The following is a 23,885-nucleotide window of genomic DNA, read 5'->3' as shown; positions in this document are numbered from 1 at the left end:
GTAGTATGGAGGCCAGTTTTTTCAATGCCTTCTGTTGATGACACATCCTTGATTACAATAGTTCTGCTCAAAACTGGTGAAATGCGGGCTTGTTTGTTAGATAGCATAAAGGTTCTAAGAATTCTAAACAGAACTGGTTCAAGAGCCAGAGCTAATTTGGTGGAGAAAGGGATATAGGGAAGGTTCAGAGGTGGTTACCTTGGGCCAGACTGACATTTTCTGTGAAATAGTAGATAGATTGTCATGCAATTCTTATTTACATTTATTTTCCCCAGAGGATGAATCCTACTGCTTTTGGTGATCATTTGACTCAATTTGCCTCAAGCACCACCACGAGGTTGACATTTTTGGTTTTTGAGTGAAATATCTTATGCTGGGTTCGGACTACACAACATTTTTGTCTTTTCTAACAGTCACTATGTAAGATTAGGTGATTATGGAGTCATATAATCTTGTAGTGACTTGGCTGGCAGACGTGACAGACTACATATTGGTCCATAACCAATCATCTCCGGTCCTCTTTCACAATTATTCTTGTCCTATTTTTATTATTGTTACTATTATGTCAGTCACTGTGGCTCTTCATGTCCCAGCTGAACTGTTATTGTAATAATGTAAAAAGTGCCACCAGATGGCAGGGGCTACATTTGAAGTACCACAAGTCACTGAATCCTCCACGACCTCCAAATCCTGTACATGTTTCACAATAAAAGCCTTTTTAGAATATGAAGGGATTCTTCACCAAAATTATAAGAGGCTGTTGATTTTAAATTGATATAGGATGTGTGGAGTTTGAAATGCCAGTGTGATGCATCAAATTTAACAGGGCAAACGGGAGCAGATCAAAGGTAAAAATATAAAAATATAGAGGGAATGATAATTAAATGCCCAGTTGACGAGGTGCCTCTGCTGTTTCACGCCATCATTTTTCCATTTTTACTCTATGTGGTAGTTCCTACAAGAAATATCAAAAAGGCTGGGGTGTTGTTTCCATACAGTTGTACATGGCAGCAGATCGCTCTGTGTTTCTATTGGTCAAAGGGACTGCTGAACAGGAGAACTCATGGATGACAAAAAAAGTAAACATATTAGACTTTCTGTCGGGACACTGTGAGGTGTCCCAGACGTGGAATTTGTTCTCGTCTGTTGTCACAAGATGACACAATGGATTATCGCATACATCACTCATTGTCATTCACGATCCAAGCCGACATCGTATGGCACTGCGCCAGGCTATAATCTGGCTGATTGTGTAGTCTGAACCCAATATTACCATGAACTTTGGTACAGACATTCATGTTCTCCACAGAATGAACTGTAAAAACTACGGTGATCCGGAGTTTTCATCTAGTCCCATCATAATCAAGTTTATTTCTTTCCAGTACTTTAATTTATGACCAAATGCCAGCAAAACCACTGTCATCCCCTTCAGCCTTAGCTGTACTAGCAAATGTTTGCATGGTAAACATTACCTGCTAAACATCATCTGAATGTTAACATAAGCATGTTAGCATGTTGGCATTTAGCATTTAGCTAGAAGCACCACTAAATCCAGCCTCACAGGGCTGCTTACATGGCTGCACCCTCTCAGTCTGATTTATTCATCAACATTAAATAACAATATACATTTTTTTTTTGAGATAACAGGCTTAAAGAATATGGTCAACATTTGTTATTGTGACATACTAAAAATTAAACTGTCATTACTGTTTATAATCAAGTCATAACTGATGGTTTATGGGCCTTAAAACCTTATAATCATGGTGATTTTCAGCTAAACAATCATTGCCAGTAAATATAAATACAGACACCTGTTAACTGAGTAGCTCACAGCATGATACACACGCAAAGCATACCTTATCCCTACCTATCAATGTTATACAAAATGTACTTTTTCTCCCACCAAAGCTGGCATCATCTCAGGAACAGCAGTAATGAGGACAAAGAGCTTTTCAACAGCAGTTGACAGTTAATGATGCTGAAAAAGAGAATTAGCATCCGTAGTTGAAAAACACCATTCAAAAGATTATTTTCTGTGTTTATGGTTTAGAGCGTTAATGAACATTCAAATTGCTGCATGAGGAAAAAAAAACACAAAAAAGAAGTGCTCAATCAATCTCAAAGTCTTAATGCTGAATTTTTGTAGAACTTGCACTTTGCAGAACCAGACGTACAGTACAATAGCACTCTTAGAGTTGGTGTCCCTTTCTGATGCAGCATTCACACTGTCTGTGTGTTAACCTCCCTGGCCTCAGTCCAGATTCGGGAGTGTCTCTCAGCAGTAGACGGACCAGTAGATAAGGTTGAAGAAAATGTACGAACCAGGGAAAATCATCCGGGAGTACTTGTCAATGGCGTGGGTGTTCTGGATGATGTTGAGGGCACGCAGGCTCTTCTTCTTCTTGGTGGTGGTTGACTCACTGCTCACGGACAGATGGACCACCATGTGTTCAGGTTTCTCTGGAACCTCGTGCAGCTCTTCCTGCTCCTCCTCTGGCACCATAGGCTCCTCAGTGTAGCCGGCTAGGCTATTGGTGTCGGCCTCGCTGTAGGTACCGTCCAGCATGGTCATGGTTCGTGTCTGGGAGATTCCACAGGTGCAGGGCAGTGACTGATGGGGAAGAAATACAATAAAATCATTACTGGAATTTTAAGGGATTCCACAAAAGTTTGGGGAAATTATCAGGTATCCTGAGCCTGAAGGGTTAAAATAAGTAATGAAAACCCATCAGTGTCATTAGCAGATCGTCAGCTTTGATAATCCATGGTAATAGCTTTTGTGTCTTGCTAATCGCAGCACTTATTTATATGGCAGTGATTGGTAATTGTTGGTCATTCCAACACTTTGGTCTAGAGCAACAATTCTCAACAACTACAGGCAATAATACTGTGATATTTGGTATGAATATTGATTGTCCACAGAGAAAAAAAAACAACTTTCCCAAACAACTTTTTATGTTGGGGCTACAGGACGCTTGGATCACTACGGACAAGCAGTATGGAGATATTTTGTGGTTTCAGTGATGTGTTTTTGGATGTTTGAATCTGGAGCGCCGTCAGCCTGCATTAGGTGGAGTTGTGTTGCTACCCCCTCTCCCCTTGGATCTCTGGAAGTGTTGTAAGGACTCTAAAACTTCATCTGAGCCTACATCGGCATATGGGTGAGTAGATAATGGCTGAATTTTCATTTTTGGGTGCACTATCCCTTTAAGTGTGGTGACTGGTGTTCCATATGGTTAACATTTCAACCTGAGTAGCATTGGAGTCACTCCAACACTTTTGCCCAGAGCAAGAATTCTCATCAACTACAGGCAACAATATTAGGATATTTTTAGAATTTATATTCATTTGTCTCCATAGGATAATCCCATGTAGTAGTAGTGAGCTGGCTTTCAAGGTCAGCATTTCTATTTGACTAATGCTGTAGTCACTCCAACTACCGTCAACAATACCATGATATCTGGAATTAATTTCACTATCCCCAGAGGATAATTCCTATTAACTGAGTTGACCACCCACTCCATCGTGCAACACCACCATTAGAGTAAATATTTCTTCTTGACCAATAGTCAAAGTCTGTTGGACGGCTTCCCATGAAACATGCTGTGGATATTCATGTTTCAAGGGGATGAATCCCAGTGTTAGTGCTGACCCGCCTGATCTTTTATGTTTAATAGTAGTTTCCAAACCTTTCAGATTGTGACCTCTTAAAACCACTGACAATGTTTATATGCAGTATATCTAAAGGGTTGTGACCAGATCAACCAAAGTGATTATTTTTTTCTCTTGTTTTACGGATCTATGAATCTTTATTGGCCTGAAGAGGTATCATTATCTGGTAGTTTACAAAAGCCTGGAAAGTAAGATGCTTCTGTGTAGTAGAAATATCTCACTATCGCTTACACTGATTGTACAATCTCGATAGGTTCTTTGCTCCAGGTTGCAGCCTACTGTTCTAGTGCATCTGACAAAATTGTTAACTTGAACCCTAGAAATATCTGTAAGGAACACTGGCATGAAGTTGACAAGGCATATTCATGCTCCCTAGAGGATGAACTGTTTCCATTTTGAACACTGCGTGAGCTTTTCTCTTGTAGAGTGCTTTCATACACATGATATTTCATACTCTAATGGACAACAGCCGTCAAGTTTTGAAGCACATTGACAGGAGGACAATTTTTAATTTATAACCTCACTACTAGCAAGGTTTAGCTGCAGATTAGCAGCAGCTACAGCCCTCCATGAATGTACATGCTGGATTTCATCCATGTATCATGCTGCTGTGCACTAAGGTGTTTAACAGAGCTCATAGACCAAAACTCAATAATTTTTTTTTTTTTTTAGCTCGTTTCGCGGCTCAATACTGAACCAAGTTTAGAACGAGTGGTACCCATGAATCATACGTACACATACACATGGGGAAATAGAGCCCATGTTGAAAAATACCGAAGTTGTCCTTTAATTAGTAGCAGATATGTTACAAATTTACATTTCTTTACATTTCAAGAATGCTTTGGTTAGGCTTAGGCCCCAAAACTGCTTGGCTATGGTAAAGGAAAGATTACGTTTTGGCTTAAAATATCCATTTTGGGGGGCACAATCCTGCTGGAAAAGCAGCAATGTCTCACTAAAAATTCCTTTTGTGGCACTATCCCTGGTGGAAAAACAGTGACAGGTCGCTAAAGAACAACCAGTTTTGTTGTTTGTTGGTCCTGAACAGTGGTCTGCATCTTGGCAGGCGTCTCACCTAGTTGTCACACCATCCATCATCCCCTTCACCTACACATGACAGAGTCAGCTCATATACTACATCACTTTAAAAACACTGATATGATAGGTACAAAACATGCAATTGTAACATCTTTTTCAGAAATGTACAATGCCAACATTTTCTTCTGGGAACTGGGCTGGTAGCCCATTAGGACAGCTTAATTTCCTAAAATGGATCTGTTCTATGAGATGGGTGCTTGTTCAACAGTGTACAGAGAATAGCAAAATGTCCAGTATGTTCTGTCCAACACCTAAATAATTGAGCTGGAATTGAACATTGTGGTCTCTAAAATGACCTTAGACATTCAATTTTGTATAAAGTTTCCCTCAACAGCTGGTCACATTTCCCAAACAGGAGGAAACGGTGCATTTGTTGGGGACTATTTCAATTTCAGTTCACCACAAAATACTGCATATTTATTGGTATGCATTGATGTGTGAACCTTTTTCTAGTCTTCTAGTTTCTGGCAACAGAGAATCAGAATATATAGAAAGTTTAAGTTGCTGTTCACAAATAAATAGCTTCTTAGTTTTTTTTTATGATTTTCTGGAGATACTTGATCAACCAAAATGAATAATAAACACAGACAAGCAATTTCAAGAGTATTTAGTGTACAGCAAATGTAATGAGTCTTTTTGTTCCCTAAAACACAAACATCAAAGAGTGGATCAGTTAAGATGGAAACAGCAGTGGACATTGATTCCTTGATTGTGGCAGACCTCCTATCATGTTTACTACTCAGCCTGGGCTCAGGAAAATTAACTTCAGCATCTAGACTGACATCCCCAGATAACCCTATCAAGTCACTGGTGCTCAAGCAACAAGAAACAAACAATAGGGTACCCCTCTCACATCATCATAAATTAAAGGCTTTTCCAGGTGTCCTCTCCCAGCAAATTTTGAGTATTAACACTGAATTTCCTTTTATTCTGGTGATTTTTTCTGCATCAGCTTATGGTGGAAATGTCTTGACACTGCTCTGACACACAGACACACTTTGTCTTTGTCAAAGTTCTTCAATTAGACATAAAATCCACACAGTGCTGAAGAGGAAGAGTTTTTTTGAGGGGGAAGTTTGGTTTATTTACATTAAATCTGGCCTCTGTCTAACATGTTTCTTTTTTTCATGCCTTATTGCATGGCTTGTTTTTATATTTTCTGTCCTTTATACTTTCTCATTAGAACCCTTTGATTTATTCTAAAAATTATTGCTTAATTTCCTGTTGGTCCATAAAATTAAATTCAATCCACTGCCTTAGAATATGTGAACAATTACATTTTGTAGAAGAGAGAACCACACTAATTCCTATAATTATCTTCTAAATATGCTGCAAATATTATTAATGAATCCTAAATAACAGACGCATGCAGCTCTGCGCTCTTCCTCTCCTCCTGCGTCATTGCACACACGATGTTCCTGCAGCACCAAACCACATCAGATTTCTTAAAATAAATTATCAGCACAGCAATATCTTGCTCTGGTCAGTGTTTCAAGTTGAGTTTTGGTTTATAAAGACACATGGAAGAGGGAAAGCAATTCAGTGTCTGTCTTCGCTTGCACTGCACAGCATGTGAACCCAAATCTGACAGAATGTTGGAGGTAGTCAATGGAATTTTACACCAGACTAGCTTAGTTGTTGTTAAGCTTAATAGTGGGTTGTAGCCTTTGTTAGACTTGCTGCATTTAGATGTTTTAACAGGGCCGAGGCTCAGGTCAAACACTGTCTTTACCTGGCTGTCTGTGAAGGCAGGTTAGGGAGATGTGGATGCTGCTCTGCAGGGCACTTAATTTGTTTGTGTGTTAACTGTGGTGGCCGTGACAACAAGGGACATTGAAGAGGGAGGGGCAGGACTTCCTGCAGTCTGGCAGAATTAAAACTCAAATGCAACGCGCTTTTAATTGAGAATTGATGTCATGGGCCAAACTAAAAACTTAAAATAATATATAAAATTAAAAAAGAAAAAAAGAAAAAAAAAAAGTCTTGTAAAAAGGGCTCTTATCTAGTCAGAGGCCAAAAGGAGAGGTGCTTGAGCACCACCTGGGGTCTATCTGTGTATGTGCCTGACTCCCAATTACTCCTATGCCTTTGTCATATTTACTTAATAATGATAAATAAAACAAAGAAACAAAAACATTCATATTCATTTTCCTGATGCATTTACTGTTATATATATATATATATATATATAACTAATATACTTGTTCAACTGTTATATATATATATATATATATATATATATATATATATATATAACAGTTGAACAAGTATATATATATATATATATATATATATATATATATATATATATATATATATATATATATATATAACAGTTGAACAAGTATATTAGTTGTTAGTTTAATGGCCTTTTGTGACCATTTGCAAAATTCCCCAAACTGCACTGGTTGCTTAGTGTGCAGTATCATCTTTACAGTTATCTGCACTCCCTGCTGAATGCTGTGGATTCCATAGTTACTCTTAAAACATCTCTTTTAATTCAAAGTCTAAAAATGTTGTACTCTTATGAAGGAATAAATTATGTGTAATAATATGCAACGACCAAACAACCAAATACCTCCAGAGAGTAGGGCAAGTCCTGAGAAGTCAGGATGGCAGGATGGTATTAAAGAGAGGCAAGATGATCAGAACTGAGGGAGCTGACCTACGAGAGGGCAATATTGGAGATATCCAGGACAGCTACAAGTACCTTGGGATCCCACAGGTCTAATGGAAATCATGAGGAGGCCGCAAGGAAGTTGACTACAACCAAATACCTTCAGAGAGTAAGGTTAGTCCTGAGGAGTCAGCTGAATGCTCAGAACAAGGTCCAAGCCACACACTGCCAGTCATCAGATACCCAGCTGGGATCATAAGCTGGCCAAAGGAGGAGGTAGAAACCACTGATATCAAGACAAGAAAGCTCCTCACCATGCATGGAGGGTTGCACCCCATGTCCAGCACCCTGAGGCTATACACTAAGCAAAAAGAGGGAGGCCGAGGACTAGTGAGCATCAGTGCCACTATCCAGGATGAAACATCCAAAATCCAGGAGTACATCAAGAAGGTGGACCCAAGGGATGAGCTGCTAAGTGAATGCCTCAGACAACAGAAACCGGAGGAGGGTGAAGGAGTGGAGGAGCAAACAACATGGAGGGACAAGCCCCTACATGGTGCATACCACCGTCAGATAGAGGAAGCGGCTGACATCAAGAAGACCTACCAATGGCTGGCAAATGCTGGACTGACAGACAACACAGAGGCAACAGGGCTAAGATCCTGTGGGACTTCAGCTTCCAGACTGACAAACAGCTGCTGGCTCACCGAATGGACATAGTGGTGGTTGACAAACACCAGAAGAGGGCAGTGGTGGTAGATGTGGCGACACCAGCCGACAGCAACATCAGAAAGAAGGAACAAGAAAAGGTGGAGAAGTATCAAGGGTTGGAAGAACAGCTGGAACAGATGTGGAAGGCCAAATATGACGTGGTCCCCGTGGTAGTAGGAGCGCTCAGGGCAGTGACCCCCCAAACTGGGAGAGTGGCTCCCGCAGATTCCAGGAACAACATCTGAAGCCTTAATCAGGAAGTGTGCAGTCCTTTACAGCTAATATACTGCGCACAACCCTCAAACTCCCGGGAACTGCCCATTGGTCCGACAGCCCATTGGTCCGACCATATTAAACCCATTGTTCCGAAGTCTGTTCCGAAATCATCATGATGCCCTGTGGTTAAGGTCTGGTTAGGTTTAGGCACAAAAACCACTTGGTTAGGGTTAGGAAAAGATCATGGTGTGGGTTAAAATGAAAAAGAAAGTGACAAACACATAAGCCGTGAGCCAGCTTCGCCTCAAGCCTTTCCCAGCTGACCCAGAGCTGGTCATGGCGCACCATCAAGGCAGAAATACGCCTGCTGGGAGCCGTTCAGCACCACGGACAGTCGGACTAATGGAATGTCAGACCAATGGGCTGTCGGACCAATGACATGGACCCCAAACTCCCAGGCCTCTGGTAGAGGACCTGAGCTTTTTTTTTTTTTTTTTTTTTTTTTAATAAAATGAAGGCATATTAAATGCTGTGTGTATTAATAGTTAGGATCATACCATTAACACTATGGATGGATGATAATATCAGCATATCATCAGTAACGGTTGATATTGGCTTTAAAATAACACATTGGAATTGGCCAACATGCTGATAATATTGGTGCATCATTGGTATTGGCTAATATGGGCTTTATAATGTTTTAAAATCAGAACCGGCCAACATGCTTTTTCTTAATTTGCACAATTAATGAAAATTGCATACATCAAAAAATTACATACATTCAGTTTCATCTATTGGTGGGCCATCACGAAAAGAGTATGCATGCATAATATGATGTTGATTCCACTACAGAAGACACTTGACGATCACTAAAATTAGGTAGGGAAAAACGTGGACGTTGATAATGGTATCAATTATTAGCCACATAAGTTAAGTTAAACATCGGCATATTGGATATCGGCAAAAAAATCCATTATCGTGCATCCATAATGAATATCTCAGCGTGTGTTTGCAGTTCCTACTCTTCACTGATAAATCAGTGAATTAAGTATAATTGAATTACAAAAGAAAGTTTCACCTCTCTCTGTTCATGTACTGTATGCGTCTCTTTGTCTCACTCATATGAACATGCTTTGAATATCTCCATATATTTTCTTAACATGTCAACTAAATTATGTTGAAACACCATTAATAATGGAATAATACTGCCATTTTTTTCCACCAATCTTTAGATCGACCTCTTCAGCAGATCTGTTTTGCAATAAAGTTGTAAGACCAAGTCACTTCATTTCACTATTGTACAAATGGCCTACAGGTGATTACTGCACAGCTATGGTGAAGGTAGATCATTATTACTTATGAACTGTCTGGAGTGAATTTGGCTCTCTCTGGTCAGGGGTATGCCTGTTGAGATGATCAGTGACTCCTTTGGTTACTTTGATTCAGATACTTGAAATGCTCCAAATAATGGAAAGCCTGGACCTTTTGACAGTGCACATCAACACAAGGGAAAATGACATCATTGATGTTGGGAATAAAACCAAAATAAAAGGTTGGCATTGATGTTTAAGCCTACACACAGTGGTCTTTAAATGGTAGGGCAACAACTATTTTGCAGAGATACAAAACCAGAAAATGCAAGCTTTTACAATTTGACATAATGTGCTATTTCACATTTCCCACACAGTTTGACAGAGGTGATACTCCAACTGGGAACACACCTGTTCTCCTCAATCTGCTGTTGTACCGCACATCTCCCTGTTCGTTTGTGCTACTGCCAACTTTAAGCAAATGATGACAAATGTACTCGGCAAGTAGTTTTCAGCACTGAGGGCACTTGACATTGCAAGCATGAAACAGAGGATGTTACTGTAATTAACCCAACATTATACACTACTCAAAAAAAAAAAAAAAAAAAAAAAAGGGACACTAAGAGACACTTAAATCACATATCAGATTTAGATGGACAAAATTATTCAAGTTGAAAGTCTTTACTGATGTATCATTTGTTGAGAACAAAATGACATAACAATGGTCAATGGAAAGCTAAATCATTAACCCACTGAGGGCTGAATTCAAAATCACACTGAAAGTCGAAGTAAAAACTGAAATCACAGGCTGATCCAACTTGCGTGAATTTTATTTTAATTCATAATGTGACTCAGTAGTGTGTACGGCCCCTGTATGCCTGTATGAACTCCCGAAAATGTCTGGGCATGCTTCTAATGAGTCGGCAGATGGTGTCCTGGGGGATCTCCTTCCAGACCTGGATCAGGGCATCAGTTAGCTCCTGGACAGTCTGTGGTGGTACTTGGTGGCGCCAGATGCAGCGATACATAACATCCCATAGGTTCTCAATTGGATTGAGGTCAGGGGAAAAAGAGAGCATCATCACTCTAGCCACATGAGGCTGGGCATCGTCCTACACGGGGAGGAACCCAAGGCCCATTGCATCAGCATGAGGTACCATCCTGGTACCTAACAGCAGTAAGGGTACCGTTTTCTGTGACATGGAGGTCTGTGCCACCCTCCAAGGATATGCCTCCCTAGACCATCACTGACCCACAGCCAAGCCGGTCATGCTGGATGACGTTACAGGTGCATAACATTCACCACAGCATCTCCAGACTCTTTCACTCTTGTCACGTGCTCAGCGTGAACCTGCTCTCATCTGTGAAGAGAACGTGGTGCCGATGGTGGACCTGCCAATTCTGGTGTTCTCTGGCGAAGGCCAGTTGAGCTGCACGGTGCTGGGCTGTGAGCACAGGTCCCACTAGAGGATGTCAGGCCCTCGTGCCATCCTCATGGAGTCTGACAGTTTGGTCAGAAACATGCACACCAGGAGCCTGCTGGAGGTCATTTTGTAGGGCTCTGACAGTGCTCCTCCTGTCCCTCCTCGCACAAAGGAGCAGATACTGGTCAGCCGCTGGGTTGATGACCTTCTACAGCCCTGTCCAGCTCTCCTTGTGTAATGTCCACTCTCCTGGTATCTTGTCCATGCTCTTGAGACTGTGCAGGGAGACACAGCAAACCTTGTTGCAACCGCACGTATGGATGTTCCATCCTGGATAAGCTGGACTACCTGTGCAACCTGACTGGGCAGCAGTTACAGCCTAATGTTACCAGTAGTAGTAGACTAGGACACTAGCAGAACACAAAACTAGAGAAGAATCAGTCAGGAAGGATGAGAAGAGAGCAACTGTAAATCCATTCCCTTTTCAGTGGTTGTCTTGCTTTTGCTTCTTCATTGCACCTGTTGTCACTTTCATTTGCATCTAGGCAGGTAAAACTGATTCACCATCACTAGTACTAGTACTAGTTTTTAGCAGTCTATCAATTCCTGTTAACTTACTACCACTAAACATGTTTTCCTGTTGCCAGCAGGTGGTGTTTCCCCACTTACCACATCCACACACACTTATGGCCGACACTTAACTATATGGTAATGGACTTGGGTCAACAGGCTGTAATGCTTTTAAGTCATCTGTTAGCTTGGGCCCTTGCTATAGCCATTTCATGTTTTGTAGTCATGCAGATACCTTGGATTATAAAAGCCCCATAGAGCACAAATTGTACTGTGAAAATACATCTGCAGTTGTTTACACTTCATGAAGAAGGGCAGTCTATTTAAACTGACCACTCCATCTTCATGCTGCACACTGCCTCCCATGCTGCCTGTCCCAGTCTGCCACATGCTGCTGGGAGTCCACCACCTCATCTTCCTCCTGGGATTTTATCAGTCACACTAAGAAAGACATCTCTGTTTTGACAGTACCCCAGAGAGAGACCTGTCCCACTCAGTATAACTACTATGTGTAACCATGTGCTGCTTTTTTTTTTTGCTGGCTCATGTTGTTATAAGAACCACTTACAGATACAGTTGGTAACTTTTAGAAAAATAACTTTTTGTCATATGTGCTGAATCTGTCCCTACAACCACATGGCAGTACGAAACAGGTGGTCTCATGTTCCTTCTTCCACTTCTTGTGCTTCTAATGGCATCTGATAGAATCTACTTGGCTCAAGGAAAACAACCGATCAGAGCTGAGGAGTCTCTAACGCAGCTGTCCTTACTCAATACCCATAAGGTGAATGGAGTAGTATATCATAAAACTTTAATTAATAGCCCAGGCTTTTATTTGCTTCAGTTATTACACACAACTGGCGTATAGGCTATTTGGGATGAGCCTTTAATTCCTTTCACACAAAACTCTTGCTCAGAAAACATGGGAAGTAGAGATGGGTGATATAGCCCTAAAATAATCTCACAATATGTCAGGGTATTTTTGCGATATTCTTGACAATATGACAAATTAGTACAAAGAATGTAACAAAATAAGTAATATAGTTTTACATGTCAACCTCACAGTTTGCCTTCAAATAATCAGTAAAAACCAAACAAGAATGATCTCTTATTTCTTTAGTTTGCGAGCAGCAACAGTAACTCAGAGTGAGATTCAGATTATGTATACAATATTAACTAGTCCATACCCTTTGAGTGCACAGTTGCCCAAGCACAGTTTCACATGGTGTGTGTTTGGGATACAGGTCATAGGAAATTGCAGATTAAATAGTCAACTGAACCCATTAAGAAGAGCAATGTATTCAGACAGAGTGTTTGAAAAACGTGGGACAGACAGAACGACTGACTGACAGAATGACACACTGACAGTTTCTGTGATTATGTACAGCATACCATACCATGACTTAGTCATACCAAAAATCTGAAAAAAAACCCAAAACATTGGTCCACAGGGGAGCCACAGCGATCGGTCGCATTTTAGCCATTTTGAAGCATTTTTCTGTTATTATAGCGCCACCCAGTTGCCAATTAGAGTTAAATTTCTCCAGTCACCTTGAGGCGTCCTGTTCTATATATCTACCAAGTTTAGTAAAAATCCATATGGCGGTTAGGCCTAGATAAGAAATGAGCTCTCTAGCGCCCCCATTTTGTTTGATGGGGTCAATAATGGAGGGGTCCCCTCAGATTATGTGTGGTCATATGCCTACAAAGTTGCGTGGTGATGGGTGAAACCCTTGAGATGTTATACACCTTTATGTGATGAGCCACGCCCTCCGCAATATTCATTGCCTTATAGAAGCTCAGTTTTAGTAAGTTTTCCAACTTTTGCCAAGAGGGAACTTTAGATATTGGTCCCTAGATTATGTTCACCCAGGTTCATGCAGATCGCTCAAACTTCCTAGGAAGAGATCCATTTGAAGTGTTTTTCAAAAAATTCAAAATGGTGGAAAATCTATATAAGCGGAAGTTATGGGTTCTTGAGGCAAATGTGTTCCTCATGAGGAGAGGCATCTCTGTGCAAAGTTTCATGTCTCTATGACATATGGGGCATGAGATATGCCCATTCAAAGTTTGCAATTTCAGTCGGTTGCTATAGTGCCCCCCTTTGGCCAATTGATGTAATATTGCTTCATTCGCATCCTCCTATGACCCTCTACCACTGTGCCAAATTTCACATGGATTGACCAAGTCAGTGAGGAGAAAAACATGGAACAGACACACACACACACACACACACACACACACACACACACAGAGTTTTCATTGTTATAAGATAGTACAACATGATAAAATCTCCCACAAATGACACATTTCAACAGTTTCCAAATACAAAAAATGTGCTTGATATCACTGACTCCAGTGTGCGCATGGTGAGAGAGGAGAGGGAGAGATGTTGTGCTGCTGCCAGAGGACTCGCTGAATATGTTCCCTCTGAGCGGCAACTCACTAAAACAGTCTGAGAAGTTCGGGGCTGTGAATTACACATTCAGGACGCCTCAGTTTATTCCACACTACTGAAGCTGCTCCTCCTTTTGGAACCACCGTAGAATCAGTAATAATTTCGCTTTCAGCCATGCTTGTTGTTGTCGTGGGTAACAGTATGACGTCAATATGTCAACAAGTCAAAATATTGCAAGTATCACGATATGAATTTTTCATATCATATTAAAAATTATACAGGTATTAATGTGAATGATGTGCTATAGCACACACCTAATGGGAATATTATTAAACTGTTTATTTAAACCACTATGAATTCTCTTTTATAAAAATGAGGCTACCGTAAAACTTGAATTAGTAGCCCTGGCTATTATTTGCTGAAGTCAACAGGCTTATATTTGGGACAAGCGTCTATGTTAGAGAGGCCTGTAATTCCTTTTACACAAAACTGTTGTTATGCAAAGATGGGAAAATTGTTTATTTGAATCAGTATGAATATTACTTTTATAAAAATTAGGCTTTAAAACAAATATCAATTATAAACCATTAGTTTAACTAGCTCCAAACGGACAAGGCATCAGAGAGAGTATTACGACATTTTTTACAGCACTCAAGGATTACGGCATCTGATGTACCAACCCAACACCACTTTATTTTGTTTAAACAATACACACAACTTGGATTAATTTTTATGAATGGCCCCTTTCTTTTGACCAGTGAATCCTTATGGACTAAAGGAACATGAATAACTTGAAAGGTAATCGAGAAATGGACGCATATTCTGACTTTATGACAGCTTTAGAGGAAGGGAGTCACCTTTTTTTTCGTCATGCCAGTAAATCTGATTAAATTACGGTCTTCTCTGATCCTCAGGGTTTCTGTAAAATGAACTGAACAATTGAATTGCGGAGAATCTAACCCAGCTAACGATATGTAGCATCTCCATATTGACAAGAGCTTAAACATTTATATTTGTATGTGCAGTTTAAACAGCTAATTAACGTTAGCTCAAGACGTTTATTTGTAGAAATGTGCAGCCACACCAGCCTAGTCAAAGGGACTGGGTGTTTAATTGGGACTAGGCTTTTATTTGAAGTATTACAGTTCATTCTTTTGATCTAGCTCCATTTGATTGACACACCCAGGATTGTGGTACCTGCTTTATTAACATAATACCTCTATTTATTCTCTTAAAATAATATCTACAAATTTGAATCGTTTTTACGAAAAATATTTTGATTTCTTTGATTGGTGGACCTGTACAGACTAAAGGAATAGAAATAATCAAGGAGTAGACCCATACAGACTTTATGACCACTCCAGAGGTAGGGAGTCAGCACCCTTTTTCGCCTCTCTTGTTTACCACGCAGATAAATGAATGAATGAATTATTGTTTGGTGCTCATGGTTTCAGTAAAGTGAACTATATGATTGAATTCTGGAGAATCTAACTGAGCTAATGGTGTGTAGCATGTCCATATTGACAGAAGCTTAAACTTGTAAGCAGGATCAAAGCAGCTAAATAACATTAACTCAAGCAGACTCAATAGGCTTTATGAGCCGTTATATCAGAAGAACTTATTAAAAATATACTACTTTGCAGTGTCACTGGTAACCACATCTGGCATCTAACTGAGAAATTAACTCTCTCTACAGTCCTTTTTTTTAATTCCCAATTTTCCCTGCTCCTCTCCGGCTTCTACTCTCTCAGCTGACTTATGGGCATCACCCTAAATTAATCCAACCAGATTTTGCCACAATCTCCCTAAGCCAATCATGTCGTTGCTGTCAAGTTTTTAAAAATGGTTCTCCTTTCTGCTGCTGTCAGTTGTCCGTGTAGGTCAAACAGATGCGACCCTTCTCCACCCCATCCACCTTCAGCCTTCAGCTCATCACTGCCCAAGTCCTGCTCCTCATCCTATCATCCTCATTCTCAAGCCATCCCTCTTTTCACCTGCACCACCAGTGTGTAGACTCCATCAGGGGGATGTTCTTAAATTAACCCCCTAATTATTCACATCTCAGTGGGGTCTAATCGCCAAAGAATCCTTCACATTCATCATATTGTGCATTTTGTAATACCTTTTTGTGCCAGGGATCTGGTGGCATGGTGTATTAGACTCAGCGTGCTGAGATGTTAGTATAAGGGACTGTGCATTTCATAGGGCTTAGCTTCTGATTGTTTGTCATTGTAGCCATAATTGTGTAACGTTTTGGTTACATTTCAGCACGCTGAGTCTAATACACCATGCCACCAGATCCCTGGCACAAAAAGGATCAAATGCAGGTATTGTTTGACTGGATATGTTTTGATACTACTTGGAACTGTGTTATTTTGGTCAATATCTTAAAGGGGCAATAAGCGGAAATTCATCATTTCTAGACTGAAGGAATTAAAAAATTGCTATGTGAAGAACTGGAGGTGTAATTTCATCTGGAGTATAGCATGACCTCACACACCCTCTCTCTGTGTTGATCTCCAGCCCATTGTTTACAAGCCGGTCCTGCTGCGCGTTCATGTACGTTCATGTGAATTGCCGCCTCCTCCCTCCTCTCGGAGCCCTTGGCCATCCCTCCCTATAAAAGGCTACAGCCAGTGAGCAATGGCAGCGTGTATTTTCGAAGCGAAATGGTGGAGAGCGGAACGAAACGTTCACCTGAAGACGACCAGGATCCGACATTACCTCAAAAGCAAGAAAATGTCGGATAAAGAAAGGGACAGAACCCGGATTAACATTGGCCTTGCATTTCCAAGGTGGAGAGCACTGCGAGAGCTAAACGGGCTACAATTTGACTCAGAGCTCGTCTTCTCCTGGACAGGTAACAGTTAAGTAACAACATAAAGTCAAATGTCTGTTTTAATTAGTGTTACAGTAACAGGCACATGTCGCTAAGTTCATTCAATTAAATTTAATGTTACAATCGTAGCATGGGTTAATGTCCGGAGCTTGAGTTATTAGCGGCTCGGTCCCAGCAATGGGTCAGGTGTCACGGTTATGTTAGGTGTGTAGCCCGGCAGCCCAGCTAACATTTGCAATTAGCATTGTAAAATGTAGCCAGGCTAAAACATCGCTCTCACTCACAGAGAAGAGTAGGAACGTTAGCGTTAGCTCCCAGTGTTAGCACTAGCCTGGATCCGGCGATGGCTCTAGCCGAGTCGGCTGCCACCAACTACTAGAGTAACTTACAGCTATGGAGCGCTTCTACCAGCTCTTCTAGTCACTGAGCCTCGCCTCCATCTCAGCAAATATATTGCATTTATTACAGGTACCATCCTCATTGAAGTAGGCAGGGGAATAGCTAAACACAGCAGGGCCCGAGAGGGAGTGAAAGACATCGCTAACAGCTAAACTAAGTTCAGACGAGGTGAGTGGAATGGGGGGTGGAGAGCAGAGGTAGAGGGAGGTGTGGCTCATGACACACTTTGTTTTGGTCTACAGGCAGTGCACAACAGCAAACCTAGCGGTGAAACGATTTCGCTTTTTTCCCCTTTAAAGGTATTGACTACCGATACACAATTTAGTGAGTTCCTTTGTTCATCCAAATTCAGATACAGTTTTTCTGGTTCAACAGGCTGTTTTAAACAGAACTGCTGAACATCTGTCAGGGATGAGATGCTGAATGTTACCACCATGCAGTCATTTGTTAAATATAATCACTTGTGTTCTTGCTCTTTTTGTCTTTATTTGTTTCACTGCCGCTCTTGTTTTTTAGTAAATATCCAGACAGCCTGACAGAAGTGAAACTGCACAGTCAGCGAGTGTGGCTGGAGCTTTTGGAGTCTGCATTCTCTGAACAGCTAAAGGGAATGATCAAGCACAAACGCAGAGAGACACTTGCTTCATTTTATTAATATTGCATACCAGTTGGGAGTTTTTCTCACAGCACCAAAGAGCATGAAACAGAAACAAACCTGAGATCGTGCCCGTTCTCTCATCTTGCGCTCTCGGCGGTCCTGGACGGTGGACAGGTAGTTAACAGCTGCGTACTCCAACACAGACAAAAAAACAAAGACGAAGCTGACCCAAAGGTAAATGTCCACCGCCTTGATGTAGGACACACGGGGCATGGATGCATTCACTCCAGTGATGATGGTGGACATGGTCAGCACTGTCGTGATGCCTGGACACAAGATACACAATGTTCTAGTTAAACTAAAGTGCAGTCTATTTTTACTTTCACAGTGTAGATACAGTATAATAGGCTGCTCTGGATAAAGACACTGACCCAGTGTTGGGTAGCTAAAGCTATAGAGCAATAACATGACCAATTTAGGGCCTGTAAACACACATTTTGGGCCCTCAAATCCACTGTTTTCAATGTAGCTATTTCGAGCATTACATCCATCCCACAGACATCATTTTTGGCCTAAAATACTCTTGAAAAACAATGCCTGGAAGAAGATCACCTCCAAACATTTTTTTTTTTAAATTAAAGATATTTTTTGGGCATTTTAGCCTTTAATTGATAGGACAGCTCAAGCGTGAGAGAGAGAGAGAGAGAGAGAGAGAGAGAGAGAGAGAGAGAGAGAGAGGTAATGACATGCAGCAAAGGGCCACAGGCTGAAGTCGAACCCAGGCCGCTGCAGCAACAGCCTTGTACATGGGGCGCCTGCTCTACCACTACGCCACCGACGCCCCGATCACCTCCAAACTTGATTTCTGGTTAGTAGGCTATTATATAATGGTGGTTATGGTTGCTTAGCAACATAAGATACAACCTGCCCCTGTGCCATAGGTTAGCACAGAGTTGGCAAAAGAGTAGCAACCAGCGCCCCTGCTCGCATTTTCTAGATGTTCAGAGTTGCAGCATATAGGCACCCAATAGTTAAGTGGTTTGAGACGGCCAGAGTCCTGCACCGGGTTGGGTACCTGTAGGTAAATGAAAAAGGTGTGCACTATATATGTGATATTTTTACATTTTAATCACTATTATCAAGCCACAATTCCTTTTATTCTGAAAGTCAGTGGCACAAATGAACCTTTGACCCTGTCACCGACATGGAGGACAATGAAACTTTGCAGCCCGAGGATGAGGTGGCAGCCTTTGTTCGAGTGCAAGACACCCAATACACCACTTTTGAAGTTTTATGGTGGTGGAAGGAGCATGCCAAAATGTTGTAGTGACTGTAGCTTGTGTCTGTTTAATCACAGTTGCGGGTAGGGTCGCAAGACTTTAATTAACGAGTGCAGCTTTGAGACCTACTGACTGGTAATGGGTCGGTTATGGTGACAGACTTCACAGGTATGGGCGGGTATGAGTTTTCAAAAACTGACTCTGGAGTGGGAGTCCCAGGTATGAAGACAATGTCCTAGCCGCAGTGGCTATGCTGCTATGCTCGCTTTCCTGCATGTTATCACCCATCTTCCCCCCTTTTTTTATACATATCTATCTATCTATCAATATATATATATATATATATATATATATAAACATAAAAAATGATGAAGTATACACTAAAAATGTTGCACTGCTCTTTAATATCTGTCAAATGACACTTATCAAACATGTTGAGCACCCTACCTTAAATCAGGAATTTTACAATATGATGCAACATGGTCCAACAGCCCTGCAATAAATACCACCCTGACAAGCTCTTATGAAGATTTGCAGGTGAGAAGGTGTCAGTGCTGGAATAATGACTAAGAAGTTTTGCTCAAGTAAAAGAGGTAATACCACAGTATCTGTAAGTAAGTAAAAGTTCTGCATTCAAAAATGGATTTAAAAGTGTAATTAGCCAAACGTGAAAGTATGTCATTATGGCCCATTTCAGAAAAATGTATATTATTGGACTATAATCCATTATATACATTAAATTGTTATATCAATATTATCATTGATACATTGTGTAGGCATCACTTGCATAAAGGGATGATCATTGTAAGTACATCATACTACTGGTAGATTTTTCTTCTAATCATAATACATCAAAATGTGTGTTGATTGTATTGTGTATTGTAACCAGATAAAGTTATATTTAAATACGTTTTCCCTTCAAGTGTTTAGAAAAGTAACCCTACAGCACAGTGGGACATAATGTAGTGTTAAGGAGTTGTTGCATCTCTAAATGCAATGATGTTAAAAGAATGTTGTATGCAAAACTGGATGTTTTTAATAATTTATGAATAACATTTAAAATTTAGGGCTCTAGTTTCCCGGCGCGGCGCAGGGTGGCGAACCCCGCGTAGAGCTAGTTTCGAGCAGCGAAACCCGAGGCGCGCTGAGTTTGGTAGTTTGGCAGACCGAGGTGCGCTGAGATGGGTGTGGCGGCGCAGCAGGGGGAGGTGTCGACAGATCCAGCTTGGTGCAGTGACAGTTTCGTGCCAGCGCAGCCGGTGTAAGCCGAAGTTTGGCTGACCGGCGGACAGTGTGCACACGTCACCAAAACCTCACAGGCAGGTTTCCAGAATATCAGGCACATTAACGATGCAATAAATACCCCCAAAAAATACACTATTCAATGCAACTATCTGCAATCAGCACATAAATGTATCTCTATATCGACTGTCCCGTCACATCTGATGTCAGATCAAAGGGGATTGGCACCGTTTGGCACGTTTGGCACACGTAATGGAAACCCAACCTGATTTGATTAACACAGCTGCAAACTAATGAGTTCACATCCCTCTCAGCCAACCACAAACAGCCACAGCATCAGATAGGGAGTATATATTCAGCATCTGTCATCTTAGAAAAGTCAAAAGAAAAGAAACAGAGTGAGACTGCGAGAGAGAAAGAGAGAGCGCGCGCGCACGAGAGAAACGCAACATTGATTTACAATTGTGGTGACCTCCTCCCAGGCTACCTTTGCATCATCAGCCCGTGGAGGTCTGCTCGCAGTTCCATATATTCGGACACTGCGAGCTTGGACCTCCCGGACCAAAACATCAGTTTCCTCCTGGGAGAAGTAAACTCTCATTACACCTTCGCGCGGCGCATTTAAGGGCGAGGAGAGGGGCTCATTTGATTGGTGTGATGTGTGTAAAACCCACTCCACGCCTTCTCTCCTTCCTCTTTCCGACTTGAGCAGGTAGGAGGGACGGAGGTGGGAAAGAGGAGTAGCTGCGCCAGTGCGCACGGTGCGCCAAACTTACAAAATCCGCCTGGCCACACCCAGGTGCCGAAGCGCAGGTGCGCTGCACCCCCGCCACGCCCGGTCTGCGAAACTAGAGCCCTTAGTGTGTTTTTTTTTTTTTTTTTTTTTTTAATTATCAACGGATTCTGATAGTCTGGTGACCTGTCCAGGGTGTCAGCTGGCATAGGTTCCAGCCCTACCCAGCTCTGAATAAGATCAGCAATCATTAATAATAAATAAATGAATGTCAAAAGATTCCAGGAGAAGAACAAAGTCAACAACACTGTAAACCCCAATCCATACATGAGGCAACATTTTTATGTTAAGTCAACACAAATGCCCTGGATTGTCAAAATAATATAAAAACTTTATGTTCACTTGACACAAAAACTCATCCCTTGTGAGCTGGATATAATTTGTTCAAGTTAAGTCAAAACATTTTGAGTTTATTTTACTAAAATTAATAAAGCCAACTTTGTCTAATTAGTTTAAGACCAACACTGTCATTGTGCACCTAACATATTGTGGTGTGTTGGGGCTAAATGGATGATGTTTCCCAGAATGCCATGATACAATGTATTAAAGGCCATAAGCCAAAGAAAACTGTTTTTGAATGTGCTCTAAGTCACTCACGTTACCCATTACACAGTGATTAATGTTTATGTAAATTACAATAGCCCCTTTTACACTGCCAGATTTTCTGCGAATGTTGGGCCACTTTGCCAGCAAGCTGCGAGTGTTTAGACACACAGAGCCGGATTGGCAAGTTGATCCGAGGTGCCCACTTTCCCGCCTAGCAGGGTAGTTGCTGTTGATGACATGTGGGAGGAGCTGTTGATGACGCCGCACGTGCAACCCACTGCTGGTGGATAAACAGGAAACAGCTGATAGCAGGAATTAGCGAGCAGCTAGTAGCAAGAAGGAAACGCAAACCTGACAGACACTGTAAAGATGAGCAACTGGGGAGCCAAGGAATTGCGCGCCCTCCTTGTCCTCGCAAACGAAGAGGCCATTAACCGTCAGATGACGGGGACGGTGAAGGACGGGCCGACTTACGAGAGAATCACCGAAGGACTGACCAGCCGCGGCTTCCCTCCCACGTCACTGTGTACGTCACACGCTGAGCTACACGTTTTGTTACTTGCTCACGCCCCCCATTGCCCCGACAAAAGCGCATTCTGTATAAACAAAAGTAGGTAGGCGGCATTTTGCTGCACTCCCCGATTTTGTTTTTATACTGCCAATGCTGAAAAGACTGATTGGGCTTTCCTGCAAATTTGCACAAGTCCTATCTAAAAAGGGCTAATGGTTCTAATGGATTACAGTTAATGGTAAAAGACATTTTGCACCACGAGTTAAGTTGTTTACACAGTAAGTGAGCTCCCACCTGTGTGGATATTAGAATGTCTAACATAAAGTTGTGCTGAGGTGAAATAAAGAACACTCCCTAGTTAATGTTGTAAAATGTGTAGTCACTGTTTTAATGTTTATATGACATACAGTATAATTAAATCCCCAAGCAACAACAACAACAAAAGTGATGTTAAACTGACAGAAACTGAAAACTTTTATGTTACTGTATTGTTAGACTCACAAGTCAGTCTTTAGATGCTTTAATTAAATAAAGACTGATGACTTTCTCCCTGATTTTGTGTTTAGATGGGTGGATACAATTTCAGAGTTTAAAAAAACTCCTTACGTTGCAGAACCAATCGTAAATCTGCAGGGCGGTCCTTCGGTGGCTCGCTGAACTCTTGTGCTTGTAAACATAGTCCCACTAGAAACACGTGTAGCGGTACAAAATGGCTCAGCCGTGCTCGCAGAAAACGCCGTCAAAGTTAGTGGATGTTTGTCGTGTTTGCGGCGACACATTCTCGCCAACTAAAAGAAACAAACATAATCTTTTACAAGGACATGACTCATCTGTCCGGCCGGACTATAGAGGGAATCGCCTTGTTGTTTACAAGGCGATTCCCTCTATAGTCTATAGTCCGGGTAGAAAACCAGGAGAGCTATATATATATATAACTTATATATATATATATGTACATATCACATTTTTCACATGACTGTATCACCGTTTAGACTAATCCGATGTTTGAAAAGTCTATAAACACAATGATTGAACAAACATTACTATTTCTTAGCCGTTAGCAGTGTTTGTAATAGGTAATAACTCATTAAACGGTCCGTGAAAAAAATATCTTTTGCAGCGGATATCTTAGTTACAACATGATTGAGCTAGCAAAGCAGTTTTGTGTTGCTATGTGTGGTATATATTCAGTTTTGGGAAATCACGATGTCTAGAAAGCATCAGTGGCTGCAGCTGACAGGGACAGCTAACACTAGCAGCAAAGCTAACATCAGGACGTCATCTGTTAAAAGCCTCCCGTTGTCGGATACGACATGAAACTACTCCAGTTAGCTCAATAATGTTGTAACTAAGACATCCGCTGGAAAAAAATATTTTCTTTACGGATGAGCACACGTTTGATAAAACTGAGTTAAATCTCTCGGCATCCATTTTCAAGCTCTCTGTGTGTTTGTTTCCTTGCGGACAAGAGAAGGGGGAGCGCACATTTCCGAGTAGGCGTGTCCTTTTCAAAAATGCAAGAGGCGTTGCTTTGTTGCCGGCCGTTTTCGCCGGTGTGTTAAACACACTTTAGAAAGGAGTGTCCCCAGACTATAAGAAGGCAGAGATCTCTGATTGTCTGGTGGCGAGACTACTGTATTGTACTAAACTAAAAGTTTTGA

The 23,885-nt window shown here is 41.3% G+C and overlaps 1 protein-coding gene across 1 annotated transcript in view; it reads right to left on the bottom strand.

The window, feature by feature from the left end:
• Nucleotides 1-989: 989 nt before the first annotated feature.
• Nucleotides 990-23,885, bottom strand: part of gabrr2a (gamma-aminobutyric acid type A receptor subunit rho2a) — a 94,550-nt gene continuing 71,654 nt past the window's right edge. The window contains exons 8-9 of the mRNA XM_049596295.1: nucleotides 17,970-18,178; nucleotides 990-2,611 (exon numbers count right to left, since the gene is read on the bottom strand). Coding sequence (XP_049452252.1) covers nucleotides 2,276-2,611; nucleotides 17,970-18,178 — 545 coding nt within the window. The 3' untranslated portion in view covers nucleotides 990-2,275. The remainder of the gene's footprint in view (nucleotides 2,612-17,969; nucleotides 18,179-23,885) is intronic.

Source organism: Epinephelus fuscoguttatus, linkage group LG14 (assembly GCF_011397635.1).
Source record: "Epinephelus fuscoguttatus linkage group LG14, E.fuscoguttatus.final_Chr_v1".
Lineage (NCBI taxonomy): Eukaryota > Metazoa > Chordata > Actinopteri > Perciformes > Serranidae > Epinephelus > Epinephelus fuscoguttatus.
Note: the sequence above shows the minus strand (reverse complement) of the source record. Positions and strands in the feature narration are given on the sequence as shown.